Raw genomic sequence first — 22418 nt, forward strand, 5'->3', positions numbered from 1 at the left:
CGCACAGATCAGCGCTGATTGGTGGAGCTGATCTGGGGCTGCTCGGGCTGTTCCTGGGGGCGCCCGTTTGGGGCCGTTTGGGCTGGGGTTGCACTGGAGCTGGGGCCTGTCAGGAACAAACAGCGCATCTGGGGCTTTTCGCGGTTGATGTCTTGCTTGCCTTTGCCCGTTTGGGAAGTTCTTGATAATGTTGTTGAGTTGGCCCAAAGACCTGGCCTGCAACCTACCGGATATCGTTGAAGGCACCTGGTTTAGAGATTTGACCTCAAATGTGCGATTTGGATTCGTTTTTTCAATTATTTATTCATTTCTTATTCCACTTCAAATCCAGTCCGTAACATTACGCTACTAACTGAGGCTCATGAAAACACAAGTTGTGCAAGACAGCGAAGAACCAAACAAATCAGGTTCACAACAAATCCCGGCTACATATCCGCTGCGTAAGTCTGTCAAGATCGTAATAGAAAAGAAGGCCAAAGACTACCTCACCAATACAACGCCAAACAAATAACTCCTAAACCCCACGCTCACCCATCCAACAACAAGCAGCAACACACAATCACACCTTTAAGCCCGGAGTCCTCAAACCAAAACTCCTCAAACCCTCCCCGTCACAAGAAAACTCCCCGTCAACACCTCCACCCTCCACCCATCATTCTTCAAAAACGCCCCCACCACCTGCCTCATCCTCGACACCCCGCCAGCGCTGTGCTTCCCCACGCCCGTAACGACAGTAAACCCCTGGCGCCTTGCGATCGTCTTCCGTTCCTCCCCGAGCCCTTCCCACCACGACCACACCCTCTTCTTCGCAATCCGCACCCCATCCATGACAAACACCCCGTGCAGGTCCACACTGGTAGACGTGCTCTGCTGCGCGACGTGCTGCTCCGCGGCTTGCGAGACGTGTGCCGTGAAGGCTGCTCGCTCGTCCCGCGCCCGGTCGGTGTAGACTACGGCACCTTGGCGGCCGAGGGGCCCGAGACGGCGGAGGGTGGCTGCTGAGCGGAGGTGGGAGGCGCCGAAGTCGGTGGGTATGGGGGAGGTGAAGGCGGCCGCTGCGGGGGAGGATCGGAACGTCGGGGTGGATGTTTGTAGTAGGAGACCGCGTCCTGCGTTGTTATTAGGGCGGGCGAAATCTTTTGCGCTCTCCAGTTCGCCGTCGTCAGTGGTAGATGAGACGGTCTTGTAGTGGACCGCGACCACCTCCTTCTTCGCTGCCTTGGCACCCTTCTTCTTCTTCCCCCTCCCGGCCTTGCCTCGGGGTGCCGTGCCGTCCTGATCCGGGTTGAAGAATCCATCCACACCCTTAGGCAGAGAACCCTCCTCCTCCAGCATCTGGCGCGTGAGCAGCCCTTCCAACGCGCGATCCAAGTCCCCATCGTTCTCCTTAATCACGAACTTGAGCGTGTGGTCACCCCAGCGATCCTGGAATACGAGCTTGAGTTCCTGGATTTTCTCCTCGTCGCTCAGGTTCGTGCGATCTGTGAGCTTCTGGGGCTCGGAGAGGTCAGAGAACTCCGAGATGGTGGTCGCGTACTCCGCCGACCCGTCACCATCGTGCCGACTAGCGTTACGGCTTTCGAGGAATGCGCCATCGCTGTCTGTTGCGCTGCTTAGCCCTGAGGGGTCAAACCCCGTGAGCGCTTCTGCCTTGGCTGGCTCGGCTAGCTGGCTGAGGATCTCTCGGATTTCCTCATACTCGTGCACAATGTCACGCTCATTTGCTATCAGTAGGATGAGTGGTTCGTCCAAGACTATGCCGAATTCCACCTAGGCGATAAGTTAGTGAGGGCGCCTATGTAACAAAGGAAGCGAGGCTGGATAAGGGAGAGGGAAAATGGCAAAAAGGAGTGGGGGGTGGGAAAAACAAAGGTAACATGACTCGGTGTTCAAAACGAAGTCCCCGTCACACGCAACATACAAGAAGCTTTTGTCGTAGTTCTTTCGCAACATCCTCCGGCGCAGCGGAAGCGGAAGGTGGTGAGTCGCTGTGCTTCAACCCCATCGCTTGTTTCGTTCACCCCTCTTGGAAGACGTTTCTGCACGTTGAATGTAGTAGTAAGGCTGGCAAGGCTGGCCAAGATTGTCGAGTCGGCACATAGAAAGGTCGAGGTTCGGAAGCCCAAGTAGAATAATGGACATGGTGGTCTTTATAGGTGGGCGAGATGAGTCGTAAGGCTCTGATCGTTGGGGGAGAAGTGACTCGTTTTGTCCGTTTGCACGAACCAACACTGGGGTCATCTGCAAGATTTAGCAGACCATTCATGTTTGGACGAGTGATGGGGTGGTGTGGGGGCATACACAAGTATGCGAGAATCCGGGCAGGCGATGCATATAGCCGAGTATATGATGGTTACGCGAAACCCAGGACTGCTTGTTAAGTACGAAATGTGGTCGGTGTTGCCGCTCAGAGCTTCCATGGTTCCCGACATCGGAGGACTAAGAGCTCATGAACATTTCTCAATGGAGATGTAATGAAGTTGCGTGAACGGGTCACCAAGGTTTGTAACTTGATATGCCCGTGGTGCGGACACCTAACTATGCAGCTACACAATCAGAATCACATAAGCGGGGCTTGAAGCCAGAAGGTTCTTCAAAACACTAACGTAAAATTTACCTCCCAACAACGGGAGATGCAGCTTTTCGGCACGGGCAGATAACTGTTTTTAGAACATTAGCCAACTCGAAACATCTTGGGGGCCAACTAACTCTTTGTTATGTATTCTACGCCTTCTTGTTGAATGTAACTGGGGGGCCTTAACGTTGGGAACATATCCGTATCATTACACGCAAAGTTTGAAACCTAACAAGCTTTCGTGCCACTGCCTTGCTTTACTTTTCGGCTCCAAGAATCAAGCATGTTCCACAACATCTGCACATCCGGGTTCAATGAAGCCAAACTCGGATTCCTCATAAACAAGTGTTTTATGCCACTCTCGCAGTTCTTCAGCGCCCAAACCCCACTAACAGGGGTTTCCAGGACTAAAAAACTACCCCCTGTCTTGCGATCGTTTCGGGTGATGCTTCTTTCCGCTTCACGTCCGGTTCCTGCTCCGGGTCCCGCGGCCCGCCGCAGGCAAAGCAGGGTCCGTCGCAAGATCCCCAGATTCCCGGGTTCCAGGCTTTTTTTAATCCGAACCTACTTTTTTCTCCGAACCCTTTTTTGTTACCAGGCGCATAATTACTCAAAGAGAACCTGTCGTCCCTTCTTCCTGCAACATCAAAGTAAAAAGAGACGAGGGCCTGCAGGAGACGGGAACGCGCGTCGACATGCAGCCCCGAAAGTTTTTGAACGGGCCGGAGCCGTTGAAGGGGTAAGACCGAGCAGGAGCGCCATCACCACCCACCTAGGTACCGACCGATCCGGGGGTCCGTGATGCTCGGAATACTTACGCCGTTACAGCCCCAACGTACCTTACAAGAATGAAGACAAAAAGAATCCGCCTCTGAGAGGCCTTGTCCTCGTGGTTGCAGCATATCTGTAAGAATCCCGGGCCTGCCGTTTTGACTGCGCTGGATATGCTTGCTGACATGAAAAACGTAGCATGGAATACTTCCGGTTCATCCGGGAACTGATCTGGCGCAACACTGGGTTCAACTCACTCAGGGACATCATACCGTACATCGAGGAGTATGAGCCCTGGTACGAGCCGCAGATCGTCCCGGCGGCCGAGAAAGCCGCAACGGAAGCTCCAGATGCGGAAGCAGAAGCGGAAGTCGAGGAACCACCGGCTTCCATGACCCGTTTCCCCAAGGCCAAATACTACTCTGTAGCCGACTACCGCAAGCTCTACCTCTCCGGCGCCCTCACCCCAACCGAAGTGGCCGAGACACTACTCCCCCTCATCCGCCGGGACGTGCCCAACCCAACGCAGCACTCCAAAGCGTTCTTCGACACCCGCGTCGACAAGGTGCTCGCCGCTGCGCGCGCCTCTACCGAGCGCTACAAGGCCGGACAATCTCTCGGACCCCTCGACGGCGTGCCAACAGCTGTCAAAGACGAATACGATCTCGAAGGCTACCGCACCACCCTCGGCTCGCGCAACACCTATTGCACCCCAGATGACGGCCACGAAACGACCTGGTGCGCTGCGCGCCTCGAGGCCACGGGCGCCGTCAACTTGGGTAAACTCTCGATGCACGAGTTCGGTCTCGACACCACGGGCAACAACCCAATCCACGGTACACCACGCAACCCGCATAATAGCGGGTACTACACCGGCGGGTCATCGTCGGGTACGGCGTATGCCGTCAGCGCGGGGTTGATCCCGATCGGACTCGGCAGTGACGGGGGCGGTAGCGTGCGGATTCCGGCAAGTTTGTGTGGTGTGTTTGGCATCAAGCCGACACATGGCCGGCTGTCGTTTCGCCCGGGACCGAACCATTGTATTACGTGCGCGTGTCTGGGCCCCTTGGCGGGTGATATGGCTTCCCTGGCGGCAGTGTTTTCGGTCGTTGCGGCGCCACACCCATCGTCGCCTTTTCCGCCGTTGCCTACTCCCCTCACGCTGCGTATGCCCTCCGCCGACAGCAAGCCAGCAACGCCCCTCGGCATCCCGCATGACTGGATTACGCGCTCTACGCCTGCGATCCAGACCCTGTTCCATACTTTCATACGCCAACTCTTGTCCTTCCCGAACACCAATTACACCCTCGTCCCCGTCAGCATCCCCTTCCTGCGCGAAGGCCAGATTGCCCACGCCATGACCGTGCTCACCGACGCTGCGGCCTTGTTGCCCTCCTCTCGCGGTCTGACGGCTGCGAACCGTGTGCTCCTCTGCCTCGGGCGGACGACGCCCGCGTCGGATTATCTGCTCGCACAGAAACTCAGGAGACTGTTGATGCAGCACCTGGCATGGCTGTGGAAGGAGCACCCGGGAATGGTTCTGCTGACCCCGACGACGGCTTGTGAAGGGCTACCCATTGCTAGCAGCGGGGACAACTCTGGGGAGATGCGGTGGGGAGTAAACGATGGAGATCGCACGATGCAGAGCATGGAATATGTCTGGTTGGCTAACTTTTGCGGGTTACCGTCTCTGAGTGTGCCGATGGGGTTTGTGCAGGCGAAGGGCAAAAGGAAGGCCAAGAGCGAAGAAGGCGATATTCCAGTTGGGCTGATGGCGACCGGGGAGTGGTGCTCGGAAGAGGCGCTGCTGCAGCTGGGCTTGGTGATGGAAGAGGTCGGGGGCGAGCGGAGGAGGAGGCCGAACTCATGGGTTGATGTCATGGGGGATGCGAAAAAGGGAGGACAGCGGGGGAATTGATACCGTGCGATTGTTTGACAAAGTGTGGTCGTGCAAGCGGCGCTCCGGTATTTCGGTCGTAGAGGTGCAACGTTAGACGGGCTCAACGACTCGACTGAGCGGAGGTTTCTCCATGTCATCATCCACTGTTTCACGGTCCCTTGCAGCGCTGGTCTGACCCGTCGAACCCCCCTTCCTGAATCCAAGCTCCATTGCACATTGTAACCGACATCATCAACATCCCTGAAATCGAGGAGTCGCCAAGCGGGAACCAAGGCTGCCGTGTCCAGCGTCGCAACGACAGTGGCGGCGAGAGAGCGCCTGGTTGGGGGTTTGGTGCTTTCATTGGTTGCCTAAGGTGGGCGCATCATGCGGAGGAGCATGACCAGCGCGTATGATGCAACCAGCTTCTTCCTTCGAGGTGGGCACGTCACAGACTTCGCGGGCCGAGAAGACGCGAAATTGAAGAAGGAAATCAAGGGCTTCGGGGGGCCTTGAGTGTTGGTGATGAAGGGAACCGTTGATTGTAGTTTGGAAGAGGAACGAGGATGCAGTTGGGTGAACAACAGACGGATCAATAACTAGTTGCCCACTTCAATGAATGGAAGCGGGGTCGAGATGACCCGGTTAGCGGCGAGAAGCAGCAGCTCAGGGTTCTTGACAACCCCGCGGGGCATTGAATGATGGGAAACAAATCCGGCGATCAAGCCGCCCACGCCTCGCCGGAGCCCGGTTTGCTAGGCCTTGAAAGAAACAGGCCCGAAAATGACGGAGATCAATAAACAAGAGTGGCGGGATGTCTTAATGCGTATCTTTGGGGTATCCCCGGAATCCAGCCATGGCTTTTTTCCTTGCTGCTGGCTGGTTTGGACAACCTGCCGTCAAAATTCCACGGATCGGGCTTTGATGTCCATGCAGGTAGGTGGTCAAGTAGTGTATACTTCCGTCATTGCCCAGATAGGCCACGTCCACTTGCTAGGTGGGCTTTTATCGTACGAGTTGCGCGCGTGTCCCTTCCCTACTTTCCGGTCTTCCCGCCCAAACTGCAAGGGGCATGGAATGAATCTCAGGGTTTAAAGTGTGCATTTCACGATTTGGCAGTCGCGACTTGGAATGTGTGGACCTTTAGCCGCCAAATCTAGCACTACGTGACCCCTACACACGTGACGGAACCCACTACGGAAGTGTGGGTGGTCCCCCGATGGTGGAAGGGGGGCTCCGCTAATGCACCAAGGGGGAACCACCCAGGGGATGCGCCTGATCTCGACCGCCCGAACTCCCGTCCGACAGGGCAACCCCCCAGCGGGACTGATTTTGCTGTTCTCTGAACAAGACAAAGCCGCCATCCTGGCAACCCACGCCGGCCAGTGCCAGAATCTGAATCTGAGCCCAAAAGACCCGACCTACGCCTCAGTCAGCACGACCATCCGCCGTCGCTGCAATCCCGGGAGCACCGCAGCATTGTAGCACCCGTGCTAGACCCCAGAGTATCTCACTACTAGCGACTCCCGAATCATCATCATCCTACGCACACCTGTCCCCGACCGCGAGCGAGCTTCCCAGGGCTTCACGAACCGGGCGACGCCGCTGAGACATCGCAACCGATACGCCCCGTGACTCCCAGTTTCTGTGCTAGTATTCCTCCATGGACGGCTAGAAAGAACATCACAATCCTGCCCGACTTCATACGCCTTTCTTTTATCGAACCCGAAGTACCGAATTACCGCACATGAGAACGAGACCCTCCCCCTCGATCAGCTAGTCGTGACTCGTCTTGTCCTTGTCTCACCCGGCCGCTGGGCCCCCGCGACTCCAAGGCGCATCTAGCCCTTTCTTATTCGCTGCCGACAGCGCGAGTCAAACATCCCGTGTGCTGAACACCACATAACATACGCCCCCGTCTTCATAACTTCCCGAGTCCGCCCTTTCCGCCGATGATAGACACAACTCGATATCTTTCTGCCCACCTTTTATCTCCCTCAACAGCAGCACAACCCCTGGGCGTACACTTCCCGGCGTTAGCCTCCCCGAGGCCCCCGACTCGCGAGTCTCGATGATGGTGCGTTCTCAACCCCTTTGCGATGTCTTGTGTTATCTATTCCAATTGTGCGCACTCCAGAAAGATGTGTTTTGTGCTCAGACAGAGCTGCACGGCCGTCCCAACATGGAGTCCCGTGTCTCGATGTATTTTGCATGGATCAAAAATATGGGGCTTGGTGGACCAACGCCTGGCTCTTGCTCTGACAGTTGAAACTGACCGTTTTGTCCCGTCTCTTCCGTGCCTAGACCTCAACTCGACTCCGCGATGTGGGCGGTAGTTTTGCGAGCCGACGCGGTCACGCCAGCCAACTGTCAATATCCGACCCGAGCCACCACGTCACCGAGGCAATAGGGACCATGTATGGCGACGACGAGGACTCGGGCGCCGAGGACAACCGGCCGCTCAGTTTCATCGCCGCCAAGTACGGGGGCGAACAGCTGGAAAACAAGTCTTCATCCTTGAAACCGGAAGATGCGGCGGGCGACCGACTCCGACTTGTGCGCACGACGTCTGACCAGAGCACCTCACCCACCCATCTCTCTCCCGATTACCGCGGTATCAACGGCGGCATCAAGAAAGCCCAGACGTTTCCCGCGCGACTATCGACCGAGCAGCGAAATGGTGCTGGCGAACGACCCAAGTCTCCAATACCTCCGCTATCCCCCGGCCCGTCCTTGCGAGATGTACAGAACGCCGAGGCCTCCCAATTCCCCATGACCAGCATCGACAACCCCAACGATCTCGCCCAGGAACTTAGCAACCTACAGGCTCTACGGCGGATGTCCATGGATGTTGGAAACACCACGGACCCCGACCTTTTGCAGTTCTCGGGTGTGTCATTGATGGAGATGCCGTCCATTGCGCCCACCGGCGATGATGATGAAGGCGATCCGTCTCGGTTGCTCTGGGTTCCCGCGCGGGTCCATCCCGAACTGGAGCCCACGGCCTTCAAGAGCTTTCTCGAAAAGCGGGTACAAACAATTAAGCGGAGGTCCGGAGATTCACTGCTTTCAGTTGACGGCTTGCAGCGCAACAATTCAGGCAGTCTCCGGCGCAAGAAGTCCATGCTCTCTCGGCAGGTGAACTCGGCCAACGAGATCGGAGAAGGCCCCGTAGATGGGGCAGACGCACTTGCACGACAACGATCGCTCCACGAACACGCCCCCGAACTTAGCCTTTCTGAGCTGGTGAACGATCCAACAAAGGCGGTGCAAAAATTGACACAAGACAGCAGACAAGAAGGTGGCGGTGAGACTGACAGCCCAATTCTCCCCATGGCTCCGGGTATGGGTTTACGTCGGTCGACGAAGACTACCTACCGAAAAGGTGGGAGCCAACGGTATGGCGAACGGACGTTTTCGAAGCGCCTCGCTTCGAGGCAGACTGACAAGGAATCGACCGAGGAAGCGCCTCCAATTCCGGCCATCGACCCGACGATTGGGAAGCCACTGACCCGAGTTCAATCCGAGCCGATCACGGAGAACTATTCGCGGCCGACCCGGACCGTCCGGAGGCAACATGGTTTTACCAGGGAATCGCTAGGCTCTTCGTCGTCGCCGGGGGTCGAGCTGGAGGATACTGCAGAGGAACCGACACCCACTGCGCCAACATCTCCGCCGAAGTCCCAAGCGCTTCCTGTGCGTTCGTCTTCAACCTCTGCCGTTCGCTCAGCGCCCGCCCCCGTACCACAAATCATCGAAACCCCGCCTCCGGTGGATGAAGCCTCGGAGGCAAAGCAATCAGCTCCTTCGGCGCCGTTACCAACCGTTCCGGAGCAGCTTCCCTTGGACCCCCCCGCGCGTTCGAGCAAGCGCCCGCTCCCAGCCAAGAGTTCGACTTCGAGCCTACCCGTCCCCACCGTCAGGTCAAACAGTGTCAAGGAGCACTCGCCACCGGCCCAACAGTCTCTTGGCGAGATCAACCAGCCGCATGCCCTACCCGGCAGCGGCAGTACCACGACGAGCAGTTTGACCTTTATCCCCACCTTTGACACTATCGAAAAGAAAATCGAAAAGCGCGGCAAGGAGAAGGACGATGCGGAGAGCGTTGTGTCGCACAAGTCGAGTTCGAGCTGGAAGTGGTTCAAGAGCGACGACAAGGAGAAGAAGAAGCGGGAGAAAGAGAAGGAGAAGGAACGAGAACGCGAACGCGAACGGGAAGAACTGGCGAGAAGAGCAAAGGCTAGAGCGGGCGCGGAAAAGAGCCACGATCACGCGCGCATGGACGTGATTCAGACTTCCATCGACAACGTCCCCAAGGGCCGAGAGAGCCTCCGGTTAGATAGGGAGAGTATTGAGGGCTTGCCGCAGGAGGACCGCAAGAAGGACTCGAACCGCAAGTCTGGCGATGGTAAGAAGGAGAAGGAAGGTTTCTTTGGTGGACTCTTTGGCGGTTCCAAGAGGAAGAGCGAGAAGGACGCGAGCAACAAGAAGAAGGAGAACCGACCGCTTACCCCCGAACCGCCCCCGCGGCCGCTCCGCGCTGATATCGACTATCCCTGGACCCGGTTCCCGATCATTGAGGAGCGAGCGATTTATAGGATGGCGCACATCAAGCTCGCGAACCCGCGCCGGCCGCTGCATAGCCAAGTGCTGCTCAGCAACTTCATGTACTCGTACCTCGCCAAAGTACAGGCAATGCACCCGCAGCTACAGATCCCTGTCTCTCCGCAGCAGAAGAGACAGGAGGAGGAGCGCAAGCGGCGCGAGGCCGAAGAAGCTCAGCTGCAGATGGAGCAGCAGATGGCTCAGCAGGCTGCCCAGGATGGGAACTACGATTTTGAGTACCACCGAGTAAGTTATGGTCAGGCATGATCTGCATAAGAGATAGAAAGCTGACACATATCCAGTCTGGCAACCAGTACGGTGATCCTCAGCTCGAGGAAGATGGTTCCGCACATTATGTGGACGACGCTCAGATTTACGAGTACGAGCACGGCGATCAGCACCTGCAGAATGGCGGCGAAGAGTACGTGGACGAGCAAGGGCAAGGTCATATCCAAGGGCATACCCGCCAAGGTAGTGGCGGTAGTGGACAGCAGAACGCCTATTATTATGCGCAGACCAATAACAACAACCATGGCAACAATGGCAACAACCGGCACGACGATGATGACGAGAACGGCGGGATGTGGTAGAACCACTCGGACCGTACGAACGTCGCGGACCGGAAAGCGAAGCGTGTCAAAGAAGCTGGCAACGATTTCACGTCCACTTCTCCTGAATTCCCTTCGAGCCCGCCCATCAAACGCCCGCAGCGGAGGCGGTCCATTTACAACCGTATGCGGGTTTGGGTGGGTATTCTGGGGCCACAGTCACTACCGTCCCCCTCTTCCCGAGAGGCATCACCGCCACCGATGAAGCGGCATAAACCGAGCCATATCAAAGGACAGGAGACGAGGCAGCCAGAGAAACAGGAGAAGAAGGGGGCGAAGCAGATGGAGCAGAAGAGGGACGGGCAGCAGATTCAGCCCAAGAAGGCGGATGAGAGGCCGCGGCTACCGAAATTATCGCTTCCCCCTTCATCAACCTTTGAGTTTTCACTCTCCTTATTTTCGATCAACCAGATCGACAGCCATGTTGCTAAGAAGCGGCGGTCGTGCCCAATATGAGACTGATCGCCCAACACACAGCCAGCTAAAAGGCTTGCTGACCTCCCCGGCTTTTGCTGGCCGCCCCTTGTCTCCCCAGCATCAAGCTACATCACATCGCAACTCGACACATTATCGAAGGATGGCAAACGCGCGTGGGAGCAGGGCGTAGTGGCGCTTTGCGTTTTGAAACAGACAGGATTAGTACAGACAGCGAGCATGGTATTTTTTTTTCCTCTCTTCCCTTGTCCATTCTCTTTTTGCTCGCTGTGAAATACTGAAGGCCGTCCTTGCAGTCCAAGTTTGGAATTGAATGAGAGAGACACGAGTTATGCAAAGCGGAACTGATGGGAAGGTTTATTGGTTCATTTGGCAGTGTCCTGGTGGTTGCTTACGATTCTGTACGTTTTTCCCTTTTTGGGGAGACATGTCTTCTTTTTTTCGTTTTCTGTATTTGTATTGTTCAAAGCATAGCCTGGCATGGGATGGGTTAGGTCAGGTTGGGTCGGGTTACGTGGATGGATGGGTTTGAAATTGGGTGGACGGACGGTTAGGGGATGATGGATGGATGGATGAATGGGCTTGTTTTGTTTGTGGTGCTCTTTTTCTTTTTCCTCCCCTTCTTCATCGCCCTCTTCCCATTTCCAGTTGGTGGACTTGGGCTGGGGTTCTTGTCTCGAGATGGTGTGGCTTTTCACGGCCGATGGGGATTGGATTTTGGCTGGGCGGATGAGTCGGGGTGTTGATGGCGATGATGGGTGGGTTTGTTTGTGTTTAGGTTATGTTATTAACCTAGGTATATGGTGTGTGGACAATTCGAAAGCGGGTATTTATACCTTTGGTACCTTTGGTCTTAGGACCCGTTGTAGCTCGTCAAGATAATCCGGCCCGCGAGATAGCTCGCTGCTAGATCCCGTGTTTGATCACTACTTGTGTGATGTTTGCTTCTGGTAGGCACTTGCATCTAGATTTATGGCGAGTTATTTCTCCCTAGCTTCTTGGGAATCAACACCGCACAACAGGAAGTGATTTTCCTTCAATGGTATCAGCCCCGCGTTATGCACACCACTTTCTTTGTCCTCCTTGCCCTAAAATCCACGGCCCTCTCTGGAAAGCCAAATCGGCCCATTTGACTCCGTGCATCTCCAAATCAACAAAGCGTATGAGCTCGTGCCACAGATAACGTACGTTCTCGTTAGTTCTGCTTCTGCTCGGCCAGTGACTCCCCCGCCTACGCTGTGGGGTCGACGCCCGCCGCTAAGCCTAAAATAGCCAAGCCAACAAGACCTCCCCCCTTGCCGGCACGCCCAGATGCTTGCCGCTGCACGTTGCGTTGTTGCAAGCACTTCTCTCAGCTTCAGCCATTCACAGAATCGCAAAGCCAAACGCTGGGCGACTTTTCGAAAAACCTTAACCTTGACCGACGTAATTTACCACATTCTTCCTCCGAACCAACCTCACGAGCATCACCGCTTCCACGACTTGTTTTCACCGCTGTCGAACCGGCGCGTTTTCTTCCCGTTTTTTGATACCCGTCTCGGTTGCGCCAGCTTCGGTTCGGTTTGCGGACCTCGAATTACGGTCGCGCCTCGATTTCTAGTCGACTAGCCCTTCCATCGAACGAACGAACGAGCAAGTAGCTCCTGCCTCCCACTTCCAAAGCCGGCTTTCCAACCCGGCTCCCTTATTCGTAGCGACTTTCGATACCGAATCACATCGTATACAGACCTGCGGGATGGCATCTGTAAGTTTCTATTATCTTTTTTTATCCTTGTAGTCTTCAGCCTGGCCTTGCATCAAATTATCGTGGCTTTATGCCCGCCCTGCCCGCCGTTGTCACGATGGACCAATTTGCCAAAGACAGTGCTGAGGTTAGTATTCCTCCGATGAACATACTGACAAGACCTGCGCAGCCTCGTCCCAACCCTTACAACCAGGGGTACCTAGCTAATGGCGCGGTCCCGCACCAGACCGTCCCCGTCCCGGGCGCGACCCCTCTGCTTCCGAACCAAGGCCGTGTTATCCAGAGCGGCCCTATCCGAGTTCTCTGCATTGCCGACGTGCGAGGTACGGAATTACCACCCTGAGGCTTTCTTTCAGCTGCCTGCATACTATTCACAGCCCAACCAACCCCCCATACCCCGCGCTTTGTTTGTGGTGTTGACAAACCTGGTGTTGTAGGCAACCTCCGCTCCCTAAACGACCTGGCCAAGTCTGCACGTGCTGACTACATCATACACACCGGCGACTTTGGTTTTTATGATGAGACGTCTCTGGAACGAATTGCCGACAAGTGAGTGGAAATTAGCGGAGCTCAAGTGCCCGTCCACCCGACTCGTTTTTTACTGACCTTTTCCCGCGCCACACAGGACCTTGAAGCATGTTGCCCAGTACTCGCCCCTGATAACCGAGGTGACGAAGAAGGCGATTGCACAAGGCGTTTCTGCTCCGGTTAAGACCCGATTCCACCCAAGCGAGCTCCCCCTCTCCGAGCTCCCCCTGCTCATCAGCGGCGAGATCAAGCTCGATGTCCCGGTTTACACTGTGTGGGGTGCCTGCGAGGATGTGCGCGTGCTGGAGAAGTTCCGGTCCAAGGAGTACAAGGTGCCGAACCTCTTCATCATTGATGAGGCGCAGTCGATGCTACTCGAGGTCGGCGGCGTGAAGCTCCGTCTGCTTGGTCTAGGTGGTGCCGTTGTGATGCACAAGCTTTTCGACAATGGCGAAGGGCGCACTACTATTGCCGGTGGCCAGGGAACGATGTGGACGACCCTGTTGCAGATGGGCGAGCTTGTGGACACAGCGAACCGCGTGTACGACCCGACCGAGACCCGCATTTTCATCACCCACGCGTCGCCCGCCCGTGAGGGTATCTTGAACCAGCTGTCCGTCACTCTCAAGGCTGACTTCTCCGTATCGGCCGGTCTCCACTTCCGCTACGGAAGCTCCTACAACGAGTTCAGCGTCAACCCGACCCTGGATCACTACCGCGGCAAGCTGGCCGCGTCCAAGGCTTCGTTCAACGACGTGTGGGAGACGGTCAAGGGCGAGGTGGAGCCGGCCATCAGCCAGGTGGAGGCCCAGCAGACCTTGCTTAAGAACGCTCTGGCTGTTGTCGAGAAGATGCCCACGACTGCGGCGGGCGGCAACCCGTTCGGGGGCGCTGCTGCGGGCCAGTCTGCCCAGGCTCTGGGCCAGGTGGACGAGAGTGCTTTCAAGAACATGTGGAACTTTAACCTTGCGGACGCCGCCTTTGGCTGGCTGGTCCTGGAGATCCAGGACGGGCGTATCGGAACTGAGATGCGGGCTCAAGGGTTCAACTTCTCTCACCGTGGAGCCAAGCAACAGCCTGGTGTGCAGCCCGCGCCGCCCGTTGCCGCAGGCACTAGCCCGGTCGCGCCCTCGGGCCCGTCGGTACCACCGGCCGCCGCGCCCGCTGCCCAACCGAGAGCCGCTGTACCTGCGCAGCCCTCCAGGTCCAACGCCCCGACGCCTGCTCCGGCGCAAGCCAAGCCGGCCACACCCCAGCCTCCCCAGGCTGCTTCCCCCGCGCCCAAGGAGGACAAGCCCGCGGCGGCTGCTACTGCTGCCAGCGCTGCCGCTGCTGCTAACGGCACGGCTAACGCCCCCGACTCCTCTGCGCCCAAGAACCCGGCGGACAACATCATTGGCCTCTTCATTATGAATGCACAGAGCGACGATCAAGTCCGTGACCTTTTTGGCGAGGAAGACAAGGCCAAGATCATCAAGATCGACCGATGGGGTGCCAACAACAAGGTGGCCCAGTTCAAGACGACCGAGGAACGTGACGCCGCCCTGGAGCGCCTACCCGACGACGTGAAGAACCGCGCCCCCGGCCAAGAGGACCGCTCCAAGCCGCTGGTCAAGATCTTTGCGCCCCCCCCTTCGCGCCACATCTCGCGTGGCGGTGCCGGCAACTGGGGCAGCAGCCGCGGTGGACGGGACGGTGGGGCCCAGCAGAGCGGCTACCGCAGCGCCGGCGGCGGAGGTGCTAGTGACAGCGAAGGCGCCGGGCGTCGCGGTGGACGTGGAGGCCGTGGAGGCCGTGGTGGTGACCGAGGAGGCCGTGGCGGCCGTGGCCCGCGAGGCGGTGGTGGAAAAGGTGACGGAGCCAGCCCTGCTCCTGCTGCTGAGTAGTTGAGGTCTTGGTCATGATGGGCCTGGCTTGGCCTGGCCTGAAACCAGCGCATTGGAGTTGAGTCAGGAAACTCTGGACCGGGACGGGAAACAAGTACTTGGTAACAGACACACCAACAATTTGATTCAGCGTTCCACCTCCGACCACCCCTCACTCATAGTGGACATCGTCCTCATATCTACGTAACCAAACCTGCCACCATACCACCTTGTCCGACTTCCAAGGACAGCCAGCAGTTGAGTCATTCACTTGCGACAGCTCAACTCGCCCGACGAACGGGGCGCCAAATCCTAACCCATTTATTTAATATCCCGGATCATATCGAGCAACGACCATTTGTCCTGGTACATATTCCGGTACCTCGACGGGTTGTGAGCTTTGGGGAATGAACGATCCGGCACGCACATACCATACCATTCCATTCATGCCAGTCCTCCCTTATGTTAGGGATGGATGAATGGAGAAATGGATGGTATTCGGGTTTGCTTTTAGCTGACCTAACCCCACCCACTATGTTTCTCGGGTTTCGTTTCGTTCTTGCGGTGATCTTCCTTTCCTTTTCTTTGACCTTTTTTTTCTGCTTGTTTCGTTGTTTTATCGGAGGGCGAAAACCTGGATGGATGGATGGATGGATTTGGGCTCGCTTTTCTCCCCTTTCTGATGCTTCTTTTTTCCCGTTCTCGGTTCTTGTTGTTTCTCGTTCTGCTTCCGTTTTGTGTCTCTCGGTTGGCTTGGCTTTGCCGGGCTCTACTTGGCTTGCCCAACTTGGGTGGGTTAGAGGGGTTTGTTTGGCTGGCATGGTGGTGGCGACTGCTTTGATGAGAGCGACGGAAGGGCCAAGCCCAATACCCAGCGTGGTTGGGCAGGGAGACTGAATGGGTGAATGGTTGGGCAGGTGGGTGGCTGGATCGAGGAGTCAATGGACATGGTGGCTGGTTTGGTTGGCTCGGTATGGGTAGGCCGGAAAAGAAGGTTGTTAAAATTGACTGTTTTTGTTTGCTACGGGCGGTTCTAATTGTGCGTGTGAGTGCGTGTGTTCTCTCGTCTCGTCCACCCTAATTCAGGTGGGTGATAGGCTCTGTTGAGAGGAAGGTAGGTGGTGAGTTCTAGTATCAAAGTTTGGCGTGATTGGAGCTGTAGGTATGGCTTGTGTTGGTTGTTCCCGTTGGATGGATAAACTGACATATATGCTGCCTACTATGATTTCTAGGTCTGGCCCATTGTATTTATTTCACTGGGAATCTTGGTTGTTTTGCGTCTTCAGCAGCAGAGCTTGTGCTTTTTCCCCTCTCTCATAACGGAACGCCTCCTTTCTTGTCTTTTTCTAACAAATAGGGGTTACATGTGGTTCTGCTCCAAGTGTGATTTTGTGTTGCGTGAACTGTGACCTTTTTTGGGCTGAGCAACATTCCCGATTTTCTTTTGCCGAGAGAGTCTCTTGAGAGGGAGGGCGGCAGGGCGGTATGGTATGATAGTGGGAGAAGACATGCAAACTGCGGGGGACCAAGCTGCTTGATATCCTGATTCATTGTCTACAGGGGACATGGGTTCCTGGCTTACCAAGACCTACTTCACCCGCTTAGGTTTTATTTGATTAGCACTGGTTACGCTGGTAGTAGACATCTTCACGACTCATTCACAGAGCTACAAAGTTACAAGGCCGAGGAATTAGTCGGGTAAAAATGCGTGATATGATATGATATGGTACAGGTATCATACATGTACAAAGGCTCCTGCTCTTACACATTCCCGTCTAGTCAAGATCATCACCACGGAGATCCGCCCGTCATCGAATCCTACACCCCATTCCATGACGAACACCAACCATTACACTCCCTCACGCTCTCGGCTTCATCCCCTTATGAATCGCCGCCACCCCCCCGGTCAAATCCTCCCACCCATCGCCCGCCACCACAAACCCTGCATCCACAATCATATCCCGAAACTCCGCCTGACTCGGAAACCGCTCAATGCTCTCCACCAAATACTGATAACTATCTCGATCCGCCGCCACCAGCTGACCAATGAGCGGAATCGCGCGGAACGACCACTCCTTATACAACGCGTTGAACACCGGGTGCGCATCGGCCTTGCTAAACTCCAGACAGGCGAACACACCCCCCGGCTTCAGCACGCGGTACGCTTCGCGCAGCGCCGCGGGGATGTTACTGAAGTTGCGGATGCCAAAGGCCACGGTGTAGAGGTCGACGGAAGCCGAAGGGATCGATGCCGTCGAGGTGGCCGGGTCGAAGAAGGCCTGCTCTGTGTTACCGTGGGCGTCGTGGGTGGTGGGTTCGATTGGGGAGGGGTAAGGGTGAAGGGGGCGGGTTTGGGAGAGGTTCTCGGCGTTGGCTTCGACGAAGGAGAGGGATGCTTGTTGGGAGGCGGGGAGGGTGGTGGAGCGTTGTTTGCCGACGGTGAGCATGGCGCGGTTGATGTCGGAGATGGTTACGCGTACGGCAGGGTTGGCGTTGACGACATGGGCGGTGTGGAGCATGCGGAAGGCGATGTCGCCTGTGCCGCCGGCGATGTCGAGGATGTGTTGCGGTCCGCGGGGGTCGGGGCCGGGGGTGAGGGGGGAGAAGCCCGGGTTGAGAGAGGCGACGAAGTGGTCTCTGTTACGTACGGGGGAAAGGTTAGTACAATGGGGAACTGGAACATAGGTCCTCGAAACGGTACTTGGTACGTACTTCCACACACGATGCCAGCCAAAAGACATGAGATCGTTCATGCGGTCGTATGATTCGGCCACACTGGTAAAGACACCAGCCACGCGCTCCCTCTTCTCGCCTTCTGTTACCGTTTCATAGCCGAAATGTGTTGGGCGAGTAGGGTCGGGAATTGCATAGTCGGGGGCCGAAGAGGACGACGTTGAGGATGAGGAAGGTGACGATGATGCTGAAGTAGACGGATTCGGATTCGGAGCAAGAGATGGGAGTGATGCCGAGAAAGGTCGTGTGATAAATCGTGGTGGTTGTTGGGGGGAATGTGTAAATGCGCTCCTGGTAGAGGGGAGCGCCCTCTTGAGAGCTATTCGGGCTGCCATTGTGAGCTGGTTCGTTGGCAACCGCAATAGCTCTGGTTGTAGACCGGAATCTAAAAGAAAGTTCGCGGATCAGCTCATGCAACTCGAAAGACATTCAACGCCCAGATTGGAAAAAATCGGGTCGGATCGGGACAGGTGTGGCTGCTGCTGTGGCTGAACAGGCCTTGCAGCGCCCTTGCTCCCCTGTTTCAGCCCTGTTTGCGGGGTGAAACTTGGACGCCAAGACCTGCATGGTGGGGGTTTGCATTGCTCGAGGTAGATCCTATTCATGTCCCGTTTTTGACCTCTTCCAAGAACCCGAGACACCTTGTCGAATTCGGGAGAGAGAATAAGGGCCAGCGCTACACGTACCTAGTCTACTGGGACTCTTCGTCCCTGTTATTGCGGCTCTGCAATCTAGCTGCTGTGGCGGCGCGGACGTATTTGATACCAAGAACGCCGACAATCACCGTAATGCTCAAAACGCAGAGCACGGCGATCAGAACGCGGTTATCGGTGGCCATGGTGTGTAAGTGGTAGTCGATACTTGGTAAGGCGAGTTGGTTGAGGGTTTCGTTGAGAGGCAAGTAAGTGGAAGAAGTGTGATGTTGTTTGTTAATTGGGTTTGAAGAGTATGTTGTGAGTTTAGATAGGATGTGGTTGGAGGAAGGACGGGAGGAATCGTTTGTGATTGTAAATTTATGGGATGAGCTTGTTACCGGTTTGGGTTGCCATGGGAAGCCAAACTGACGCTCCTGCCGGGAACAACTTGGATGTTCAGTCAACATCCAAAGTTATCCTCCAGGAGCCCACTTCTGTACTGTCATCGAAAACCAATCCATTGCTCGCTCGCTCGCTACTTGTCTAGGCTATCCTTCCCCCCCTCAAATTCACCCAGTTCATACTCCTCAGGGTATCTGTCCAACTGACTCTTCAGTTCCCTCATCTGCTGCCTCAGATCCGGCGTCAATTCCTCATACACATCCTCAAACATCGTCCGAATCGGCGGCTTCTTCTCGCGCTCAGCCTCAGAAAACGCCTTGAGCACATCCCGCCGGATACTTTCCCGCGCCTCCTTCTCCATGTTCTCATCCCAGCACCCCTTAGCCTCCATCCACTTGCGCAGCCGTGCGATCGGGTTATCACGCCTCTTCCAGTCCTCCACCTCCACGCGCGCGCGGTACGCAAACGAGTCATCCGACGTGCTATGGTGACTCACGCGGTACGTCATAGCCTCGATCAGGACCGGCCGGCCGCCATCCTGCAGGGCAATCTCGCGCGCCTTCTTCATCGCCTCGCGCACCGCCCAAAAGTCGTTGCCATCCACGCGGATCGTCTCGATGCCGTACCCGAGACCGCGGCTGGCAATACCGTCGCCGCGGTACTGCTCGAGGGTCGGCGTCGAGATGGCGTAGCCGTTGTTGCGGCAGACGAAGATCACCGGGCATGACCGGGTTGCGGCGATGTTGAGCGCCGCGTGGAAGTCGCCTTCGCTTGCTGCGCCTTCGCCGAAGTAGGCGGCTACCACGCGTGGTGGGATGCTGGGGTCTTGCATCCGTTGGATCTTGAGCGCGTATGCTGCGCCGGACGCCTGCGGGAGCTGTGTCGCAAGGGGGGAGGAAATGGAGTGCTGTTGTCGCGTTAGCAGGAGCGTCCAGACAATGTATGACGGAGGTGTGTTCCCCATCCTCGATACGTACGATATTCAGTTCCTTGCTACCATAATGCACAGGCATGTTCCTCCCCTTCCCAGGATCCTTATGGTTCGCAAACAACTGCCCCATAAAGTCCGACAGCGTAAACCCACGCTGCTTAAACACTCCCTGCTCACGGTACTGACAAAACACCACATCCTCCTTCTCCAGCGCGGAAGCCGTAGCCACCGACACCGCTTCCTCGCCCGCCGACACCATGTAAAAGCTCAGCCGGCCCTGTCGCTGCGCGTCAAACATGATCAGGTCCATGATTGACACCGTCAGCATGTCGCGGTACAGCTTGACGACCTCCTCGTCGCTGAGGTCGGGCTCGAAGTTGGGGTCGACGACGACGCCATGCTGATCGACCACGCGGTAGGTGGGTAGGGCTGGGTACTCTTGCGGCTGCTCGAAACGCATGGTGTTGCTGAAGGCGGACTTGAGGGCGCCGGGGAACATCACGTGGGCCGAGTCGGGCCGTTGGGAGATGGAGCTGGCATAGCGGCGGGATTGGGTTTGTTGTTGTTGTGGCTGTGGTTGATGTTGTCGTGATTGTTGCTGGTTTACGGAGCTGGACGGTGAAGAGAGCATCAACGGTGTGAGCTGGGGGAGCGGAGACCGCGGTTGACTCCCTCGAGGGCGCAGGAAGGCTCCGCGGGCCCCGGGAAGACGGACGCTCTTCATTATGGAGTTGAAGATGGTGCAATTACGAGCTGAGAGTCACAAAAACACCGGGAGTGAAGGGAAAAGCCAGTATTTCAGTCCGCCGCCGTTCAATTGGGAAAGGGAAGAAACTGTCTTGTCTCTCGAAACGGGAATTGAGAAGAGGTCAGCTGGGAGATGTCCGGGGTAAACGACGTCACTTGTGCCGACGGAAGCCGTGATAATAGCCTGCATTCTTGGCGTTCAGGGGTCTCTCCGGGTTCCCCACTAAAACCGGCGCTCTGGAACTGGAAGCCCGGCCCTGGCCGAGGGTGCAGCCGACGGTTCAACGGTGAGTTGCATACCCGAGTTGATAGTAACAAGAGAAAAGATGCTCTTCCAGGCTGTCCTTTGAGGACTTGGGTCTATCGTGTTGGGAGCGACCCAAACCTGCTTTATTTGCTGGCTCTCCGCAATGTTGAGCGGCCCCACTTGTCTCTTCTAGTCTCTTGATTATAACGAAACCGAGAAAAGTGTATGCCGGTCTCACGCGACACTTTGATACCAGGTATTTTTGCATCCGGTGTCGCGGGCAGTGGCCTTGCGCCGGTTAATTTATTCTTGTCATTTATGTTTCGACTCTTTGGTTATTGTTTTTATTCCTTTATTTTTGTGGTCTCTGTCCCATGATATCGGTGGGTAAACAAAAATCCCCCGGACAATTATTAATTCGCGCGTTTAGTCAACACAGTAACAACCTAGTGTGAACACAGGACTCAACACCGAAATCCCGCACTTTTACATGTCACATTAATTTCCACCACAAAGTAGGATACGATTCCCCGAGCGCCCCGGTATGTACTCGGGGGAAAGTTGGTGTTTCGTCGACGCAGCTTTTGAGCTTAATCATCTTACAAGATGAGTGCTTTGTCGGAATTATGGTTGTTTTAGCAAGGAGAAATCTAGAAACATTTCGGACTTTGACGGTGTTTGGCCTTTATCGGGAGGTTTCGGTGATCTGAGCACCTGCCTGTCCCCGCCCGTTAAAGCGATGATCATATTCGGGTGTTAATAGTAAGAGTACAGATCCGTTGTTGTGAAGTCACAACACTCTATTACTTTTCCTCTTTGTTCTTCACGAACTTGTTTTTATAAAAAAAGGTAATGGAAGAGTGTTGTCGACACGGCCGCAAAATCGCCAAGATAAATAATCTAACGATTCAAGAGTGCTAGGAACCGTTGAAAATCGAGGAATGTGGCCCTGTTGGGAAACAAGAACTTGTTATGGACAAGCGCTCACAGGGTCGACTTGGAAGAATATGGAATCTTCGACCTCTGCAATTGTGGACCCGGTCAGCGTTTCAGGAAGATGCAACAATACGGCATGGCTTCCTTCTCGTGGATATGGATCTGGCCGTTTTCATAGCTCTCGAGTGTCTTCTTCAAATATAGTTACTAAAACGGAGTGTCGTGAAGTTCAGGTTTAAGCCTGCTCGGCGCTCCGTCTAAAGGGTCTGTAACTATTTCGGTCTTCTGCATTCAAACTGTTTGCTTGATGTTGTACATACATGCAGTACGAATATTCGTACATGCAGAGTGGTAGTGGTGAAGACCCCACGGGTCCGTGCCACCCATGCCCACGTTCTTGGTCTTGGCTGTCTTCGGCACAGGGATCCCGGCTTGAGAACCGCCAACCAGACGCCCTGACATCAAGCAGCGGCTTGTCCAACGCAGCGCTTCGCTCACCACTGGAACTGCATCTCCACCAGCCAACCACCTCTGCCTGAATTCGGGTGGTCGCTATCCCCTCCATCCAGGCTCGAAGCCCGTCCGTCCTCCGCAGCCACGGCCCGACGCCCAACAACGCCCGCGACCCGGACAAACCCTCCAGCCCATGAGTAAGAGCATATATTCCCCCTCGCTGCCCTCCGCTCGAACCGCCGCCTACCTGCCTTCCGATGGCGTAATCCATGGCAGAACGACGTACTGCAAACCAGCGGTCCAGAGACTCCAGATCGGCTCTCG

At 55.9% G+C, this 22418-nt stretch overlaps 6 protein-coding genes across 6 annotated transcripts; 3 read left to right on the forward strand and 3 right to left on the reverse strand.

Annotated features, from left to right (window-relative positions):
* Positions 1 to 597: 597 nt before the first annotated feature.
* On the reverse strand, positions 598 to 2005 carry C8A04DRAFT_34121 (uncharacterized protein; the record flags this gene model as incomplete). Its single annotated transcript, XM_062782722.1, has 2 exons — positions 598 to 1770; positions 1922 to 2005. The coding sequence occupies 2 exons, from the start codon at positions 2003 to 2005 to the stop codon at positions 598 to 600; spliced, it is 1257 nt and encodes a 418-aa protein (XP_062640778.1).
* A 1265-nt stretch (positions 2006 to 3270) lies between these two features.
* Positions 3271 to 5264, forward strand: C8A04DRAFT_24654 (fatty acid amide hydrolase; the record flags this gene model as incomplete). The annotated part of the gene is made up of 3 exons (XM_062779250.1): positions 3271 to 3314; positions 3404 to 3481; positions 3545 to 5264. 3 exons carry the CDS (start codon positions 3271 to 3273, stop codon positions 5262 to 5264), a joined length of 1842 nt encoding a protein of 613 aa, XP_062640779.1.
* A 2376-nt stretch (positions 5265 to 7640) lies between these two features.
* Positions 7641 to 10420, forward strand: C8A04DRAFT_9092 (uncharacterized protein; the record flags this gene model as incomplete). The annotated part of the gene is made up of 2 exons (XM_062785349.1): positions 7641 to 10076; positions 10133 to 10420. The coding sequence occupies 2 exons, from the start codon at positions 7641 to 7643 to the stop codon at positions 10418 to 10420; spliced, it is 2724 nt and encodes a 907-aa protein (XP_062640780.1).
* A 2294-nt stretch (positions 10421 to 12714) lies between these two features.
* Positions 12715 to 15031, forward strand: C8A04DRAFT_24657 (uncharacterized protein; the record flags this gene model as incomplete). Its single annotated transcript, XM_062779251.1, has 4 exons — positions 12715 to 12744; positions 12787 to 12940; positions 13055 to 13166; positions 13243 to 15031. The coding sequence occupies 4 exons, from the start codon at positions 12715 to 12717 to the stop codon at positions 15029 to 15031; spliced, it is 2085 nt and encodes a 694-aa protein (XP_062640781.1).
* Positions 15032 to 16869: 1838 nt separating this feature from the next.
* C8A04DRAFT_34125 (ubiE/COQ5 methyltransferase family-domain-containing protein) lies at positions 16870 to 18078 on the reverse strand (the record flags this gene model as incomplete). The annotated part of the gene is made up of 2 exons (XM_062782723.1): positions 16870 to 17647; positions 17723 to 18078. 2 exons carry the CDS (start codon positions 18076 to 18078, stop codon positions 16870 to 16872), a joined length of 1134 nt encoding a protein of 377 aa, XP_062640782.1.
* Positions 18079 to 18913: 835 nt separating this feature from the next.
* On the reverse strand, positions 18914 to 20435 carry C8A04DRAFT_24660 (thiamine diphosphate-binding protein; the record flags this gene model as incomplete). The annotated part of the gene is made up of 2 exons (XM_062779252.1): positions 18914 to 19687; positions 19758 to 20435. 2 exons carry the CDS (start codon positions 20433 to 20435, stop codon positions 18914 to 18916), a joined length of 1452 nt encoding a protein of 483 aa, XP_062640783.1.
* Positions 20436 to 22418: the final 1983 nt, after the last annotated feature.

Source organism: Dichotomopilus funicola (genome assembly GCF_033296635.1).
Source record: "Dichotomopilus funicola strain CBS 141.50 unplaced genomic scaffold C8A04scaffold_3, whole genome shotgun sequence".
NCBI classification, from domain to species: Eukaryota; Fungi; Ascomycota; class Sordariomycetes; order Sordariales; family Chaetomiaceae; genus Dichotomopilus; species Dichotomopilus funicola.